This window comes from Ipomoea nil, unplaced genomic scaffold (assembly GCF_001879475.1).
Source record: "Ipomoea nil cultivar Tokyo-kokei standard unplaced genomic scaffold, Asagao_1.1 scaffold1436, whole genome shotgun sequence".
NCBI classification, from domain to species: domain Eukaryota; kingdom Viridiplantae; phylum Streptophyta; class Magnoliopsida; order Solanales; family Convolvulaceae; genus Ipomoea; species Ipomoea nil.
In genome coordinates, this window is record NW_017617864.1 from 1,229,418 (window position 1) to 1,236,564 (window position 7,147).

General features: G+C 34.0%; 1 protein-coding gene across 1 annotated transcript; it reads right to left on the minus strand.

Annotated features, from left to right (window-relative positions):
* Positions 1 to 918: 918 nt before the first annotated feature.
* Positions 919 to 6,931, minus strand: LOC109188566 (subtilisin-like protease SBT4.15). Its single transcript, XM_019339210.1, has 11 exons — positions 6,845 to 6,931; positions 6,538 to 6,632; positions 5,275 to 5,372; positions 5,036 to 5,179; positions 4,806 to 4,911; positions 3,772 to 4,273; positions 3,601 to 3,611; positions 2,471 to 2,695; positions 2,268 to 2,376; positions 1,927 to 2,140; positions 919 to 1,451 (listed from the first exon to the last, which is right to left on the minus strand). Exons 1-11 carry the CDS (start codon positions 6,929 to 6,931, stop codon positions 919 to 921), a joined length of 2,124 nt encoding a protein of 707 aa, XP_019194755.1.
* Positions 6,932 to 7,147: the final 216 nt, after the last annotated feature.

Consider the following 7,147-nt stretch of genomic DNA (forward strand, 5'->3'; position numbering starts at 1 on the left):
CATCAACTGGATCCTTCCATTCGTTCTCTATAGCATTCCAAACTCCTTCCCCTTGTGCCAAAATATATATTTTCATTCTAGCTTTCCAGTAGGAGAAATTAGCACCAACTAGGGCAGGTGGTCTATTATTCGAGAGACCTTCTCTGGGAAATTCCATCGTAATGCTGCTAATAACTTAAGCAGTGTGGCTCTAATACCAATTGAAAATTTTAAGCACAACACATAGTGATGTTGAAACTAAAGTTGTAACACAGTTCGGGCAACAACTCTAATCTGCGAGGCACTTCTCAAATTGTGAATTTGCCTAAATCCACTAAAAGCTCAGTATTGAAAATACATTGTTTGGAATCAGATATTACACAATAGATGATACTTCCTATCTACTATTGTGACCTAAACACATATACTACTTTCTAAGAGAATTTAGCAACTCTTCTCAATGACTCTCCGGCCTCACAAGATTAAAGTTGAATGCGTGAAATACTTTTGTTGAAGAGTAGCTTCTTTTATAGAGCCAAGATCCTTAATTTTTTTGTGAATAGGTTTATCAATCCTAATCCAAATATGGATAGGGATTTTGGTTCCTCCTGGATTTAGTAATCCCTTTTTGCACATAATTTTGACAAAATCATTTTGAGTCAATAGCTACAAACAAGACTTGATGAATTAAGAATTTCGCTAGGTAAACTCGTAATTTTCTTTAAAGTTTTTAAACATCTACACAACCCCTTCCCCAAGGACTTTTACTTGCTCATGAACAACACCCGTGAGTTCATTCAATTATGTTTAAGACTAATTTAATTAGCTTTAAATTGCTTATCAATAATAGTGAGAATCAAAGAAATATGTTCTATATAAAATTACAATAATTAAGAAATACCATGTAACTTAGGCATTGGAAGGTGGAAGGCTTGGCCTTTATACCAGGATTGGAATCTTCACATTGTGTATAGTGTCACTCCAAATTATAGACCCAGATAAACGCCTTGTAATTTCTTTTGGATAACTCCCAGACAAAGTAACCTTAAAAGATTTCTTCTCATTCTTGTTTTTGAACAATAAAATATTGGGAGAAACCTCGATAGATAAACCCTTTTCCGATTCGATTTGCGCCTTGTAAGTTGCTGAACCGTCCCCAACATTCATAGCAGTACGATGATATACACCGTCGAAGTTAGTAGTGTTAAGATTTGGTCGGACATCAATATTAATGGTAGGGTAATTGAGTCCATCTTTTCCGGTTGTCGATGAAATTGTTGAGCAGTCGTTAGTTTTGTTACCTGTTATTTGAACTAATCTAGAACCATTGTATCCAATCTTGCAGAGGAAACTTACGTAGGCAGCTTCATCGATGTCGAAAACAAGGCCGGGATTCAATGCTGCTGTCGGGTCAACCATTCCAGCTCCATATGCATATTCTGCATCTTTGTCCTTCACCCCTAGGGGTTTTGCTGAAACCGATACATGTAAGATAATGTTATAACATAAACCTGAACACATTAATTATTCCAAAATAAATCAGAAATAATAATAGTTATTATATGTAGACCACTTGGGATGGCATCAAAGCTAAGGGCATTCATAACAATGGTTTTTTGTTGGATTTTGTGAGATTAAAAAATCAAAGGTGATTTTTTGTTGATGTTGAGCATGATTTTTTCTTACATTTTACTTCCTGCAAGGTATGATTTTTAATGGATCCCACTCAAGAGATAAAAAGCAGCAAAGCACAGACTTTGTGCACGTTACGCACACATTCAGCGCCCAAACTGGCACGTCAACTACATGTGCTTTTTTTTTTTCCTTTTTAGTAAATGCGTCAAATGATTTTATTTTTTTCCTTTTTCCTTCTCCTCTTTGTTTCCTCTCTCCTTGTTGACACATAAAAATCCATGAAAAATACATAACTGATATATATGCTTTAACCTGTAGTCATCAAAGCTGACTTGACTATAGCAGGTGACCAATCAGGATGGAAAGACTTAACATAGGCGGCAGCAGCAGAAACATGAGGACAAGACATAGACGTTCCCGACAAAATGTTATAGTCTGAGGTTCTTGTATCATCTACATCCCCACTTATAGAAGTCAAAGGTGGAAATGCAGCCAATATGTTCAACCCTGGTGCTGATATATCAGGCTATACATGCATGTACAACAACATTATGATGTGTGAGATGAGATCGAGTATATATAATAGATGGTTTCATTTTCGTGATCGATAAATAAAGAATCAAATTAAAATAGAGAATTTAAAAAATTCTAACCTTTAAGAGATTTGGGGCTCGATATTGGGGTCCTCTAGATGAAAAAGAGGCCACGAATGTGTCTTCAATATTGACAACTTTTGTTGGGTGAATCACTGCCGTTGGTTGCCTGCATGGATATTTCGATGTGTACATAATGCTATATATAATATATTAATATATTAAATTATAAGTGCTATAAATTTTATTTTTTAAAAACTTACGTTGTCAAGTTGATATATTTACCAATTTTATCGTTAATATCTGAAAATTTAACAACAGTAGCGGGTATTCTAAAGGGAAATGCAACATCCAAGAAACCATCAGTTGAAAAGATAATTCCTTTAGCTCCCGCGCTCTGTACAAACTGATCTTGTCGACTATTTGTCAGGCAATACAAAATCTTGTCCTTCACTTTAGTTTTGTTAGGTGCACCGAGGTCACAAGTCCTGTATTAACATAATATTCCTCCAATTTATAAATTAATGTGGTTGAAAATGGAAAATTATAGTACATAATTCTTTTAAAAACAAACATTTAATTAATTTATAGAATAAAAATAAATAAATTTAGACATCTGACTAAAATAAATGATTAAAAAAAGAAGAAGGTTAAATGTAGAATTTCTTACATGCTTATATCTGCTTGTTCTCCATTTAGAAGTGGGAACGGACCGCTGTTAACTAAGTTGAAAGAAATTCCCTTTCACACAATTATGAGAGATGGAATTGATTAGTTTGTGTTAGATTAAAAATGTAATTATATCTCATAATAAATTAATTGACAAAAATGTCAAATAGACCCATCTACTACTACGAAGTGTTCAATTCCTACCACAAACTAAATTAAGTGTTAAATATACCCATCTACCAGTTAAATTTGTTCGATTGATTTTCTTCAGGTCAATGGTTCTACTGTTCTAGAGGATGGGTTTACTCCAAACAATTATACATATCTGGGAGCACTATCTGCTTGTATTTCAAAATTAAAGATTAATACTAATTTTTATTAAAGATTAAATCTGTCTTTCACGCTTCAAGCAATTTGGGGAAAAAATACCAATAATTACATAGCTCACAGTCACAACTAACACTTCGTCTGGTGTCTACATACAACTGCTTTCGCAAGATGTCTTTGTCTCAAATTATTCGGTCATGGCAATTGCCCTCATTCTAGGTCGTTTGAGGTCCAGATCTGGACCTCATGTTTGACAGTCGTGGCTGTCCGGCTGTATTTGCCGGACAGCCACGGCTGTCTGTGAAACACGCAGTCACCGGCTGTCCGGTGCGGACAGCCCATGGCTGAAATTCTTTCCTTTTTTTTTAATATATTTTTTAATAATGGAATAAGCAACATGTTTGCAACCTGCAAAAAAAGTTAACAAATTTAGCTGGTAGATGGGCCTATTTGACACTTAATTTAGTTCGTGGTGGAAATTGACCACTTCGCACTAGTAGATGCGCCTATTTGACACTTTGCGTATTTGACACTTTGCCTAAATTAATGAGGGAGGGGAGGGGCTTACAGAGAATGTTTGTCCATCACCCAATTGAAGTTGAGTCTCCAGGTGTCGATTGGTGGAAGCAGCGGCAACCGTGAGGATCCAAGGAGCCACATTTTCAACCATCGTCCGCAGGCCACGATTCCCGGCGGAGCAAGAAGTGAGTATCCCCTTTTGCATGGCATGGAAGGAGCCAATTGCGATAGGATCGATATTATAGGATGACGCCGGGGCGCCTAGGGACACCGACATTATATCCACTCCGTCAGCAATGGCGGCGTCAAACGCTGCGAGGATGTCCACGTCCTCACACAGGTCTTTGTCGCAGGCCTTGTACATAGCTATACGCGCCGCCGGCACTCCGCCGCGGGCTGTTCCGTTGAGGAGACCGTAGAGGTTTGCGCCTTGGTGCATTGAACCGGCGACGATGGAAGAGGTGTGCGTGCCGTGGCCATCGAAGTCGGCTGGGGAAGTGCTCCTGTTATTGGGATTAACAAGGCTGAAGGCTTGGGCACCAATAACTTTGCTGCATAAACAAATATAATTCACATTTATAAAATCTCAATCATTCAAACCAAAGTTGAGTGAAAAGAATTAATATATAAGTCAAAGATATTATAGTAAGATTAAGGGCCATGTGCAATTTTAATGGTATTAATCAAGAACACTAATCTCACAGACATTAAGCATAAAACTACCTGGCTCTCAACCTACTGAAACACAAAGAACCAATAACACCTCCACTGAGGCTTGAACTCACAACCTTCCAAATGGAAGTCCAACCCGAGTACCACTAGACCACATAGTCTTGGTAGATTCACACATCTTAAGTACAAACTCACGCACATTAATCACCGCACAACTTCACAGGAAACACTCAGTCGCTCAGAAACTTAATTTTATATATATATATATATATATATATATATATATGGTCAGGTTACGAACCTTGCTTTCCGTGCAGACATGCAGTCATGCACCATTAAGTTGGCATAAATACACTATAAACTATAAAGTGTCCGAGAATACAACATTTAGGAGGTGAAATTTATACATACTTGTTGCATCCGGTGAAATTTAATCCCTTTTGGCATTTACCCTTCCATTTAGCAGGTGGAGGTCCTATGCCATTATCATTGAAGCTTGGTGACTCGACCCAAATTCCTACCAACATCAAATATATCCAAACAATTAATTAACTAGCTATACATGGAAATCAAATTACATGATTTTGTTCACTAATTTTTTGTAGTTATTAAAATTGATAATTTTCTTTTCTTTTTTTTACCTGAATCGATGAGACCTATAATAATATCACTTTCTACTTGTAAATTTCTCTTTACAGTTATTGGCATTCCTAAAAAATCCCAAGAATGTGTAGTATGAAGCTTTCGATTAACACTTGGAAATACTGACACAACTCCAGCTTTTTCTGCAATTTTAAAAATGATACTAAATATTTTGATAACCTCATAAAAATAAAAATAAGACAAATATAAAGTAAAGGAGTCCTAAAATTCTTCAAACCAGATAATATCTTAGCTTCATGAGGGAGCAACTTTGCTGCCAATGCATTAAAGCTTCTTCCATACGTATGTATCTTTGACTGCCGTGCTATACTTTCACTGGGATGTATATCAAACAAATGGAGATCAGAAGAAAATAATGAATTACTAGTACTATTTATATGTGCATTGCACAAAAATAAGTATCCAAAATTAGGCAAAAACTTCTGTATGACCATCTCATGGATCCTTGTCCGTGAGACAGGTGGGGTCAAGATGAATAATACTAATCAAAAATAAAGTTTTTATTACTTATATGAGAAAATGTAATATGTTTGAAAAAAATATAAAAGTATTACATTTTTCTCCAAAAGTATTAAATTTTAATTCCCTTACATATTATAAGGGACACACGATATTCATGATTAGTATTACATTTTTTAGTATAAGTATTACATGTCATATTAATTCGACACACCTCATCAAATAGATAAAGATCTGTGAGAAGGTCTCACCCAAGTAAAACTGTATAACCTCCAAAATTGATGCTTAATGTGAAAATGATTATACTACAGGTTTTCAAAAAAAATGATTATACTACAATAATTTTAAAAATAATGACTAAATATATAACAGGAATCAAATAATCTATATTATATTAAAATAGATAATGTGTGTGTGTGTGTGTGTGTGTATATATATATATATATATATATATGTGTGTGTGTGTGTACATTATCTATATATACATATTTCTAATAACCATATATTTATTTACGTACCAGGACTATATGGTCTAATGAAACTCGGGTTGGATTTCTATTTGGAAGATTGTGAGTTCGAGCCTCAGTGAAGGCATTATTGGGTCTTTGTGTTTCAGTATGTTGAGAAAGTATATGAACAGAGACTACATTAAAATATAGCTAGTAGCATTCATAAAATATATATATTTGTTTATGTAAATAATACTCCATATATAGAGTAAAATATATTTAGTTTAATATAATATTTAATTAAGCAAATTATTTTGGCAAGTAATGTATTAAAGTAAATACAATTACGTAAATTCATTTTTAGTATTTCTTATTTCACTAACATAATATTTAATGGTATAAGGTTATATTTAGAATTAAAAACAATAAAGTACTATACAATAATTTTAACATCATGTACAACTTTACAAGCACAAAAAATACAAATATAAATTAAGAATAATATAACTCTCAGTGATTCTAATAAGTTTCAGGTAGATTAGATAATAGAAATGGATAATCCGGAATATTACTCTCCAATTGCTTGGGACAGAATGTTATCATGAACAGCCGACAATGATATTTTAGATCCTCCCGACGGCAATGCTCCCATATACACAATGTATGGCTATCACAAATGGTCACAACATAAAGATAGATAAACAATGATCGATCAAGGTGGTAAGAAGTTATAATTTCAGATCAGATTAATATATTTATGATTAAAAAAAAATTAAACTACCATCTACATTTTCGTTCGATCAGTAATCGACTAATCGTGTGCTTCTTTTAACAGTAACTAAAATTTCAAGAAGAAAGATAAAAATAAATATGTTATACCTTTCTTTTATCGTCTCCTGATGACAATGCAAAAACTAGGCACAGATTGAAGAACAAAAGGGAAATGGAGGTATTGGGGTTACCCATTTTTTCGTAGTAATAACTCTAAAATGTGATGGAATTAAGTCAATAAATAAATGAAATGGAATGCATATGAACTTAATATCTTGCGATTTCATACTATAAATGATTTATATGAATAAAATAAGTCCATAAATGGTTTGCGTCAAATATGGCATATAATCAATAAAATTAATTTTATATATGTAAAATTTGTTGAAAGTGAATTTAGGCATATAATCA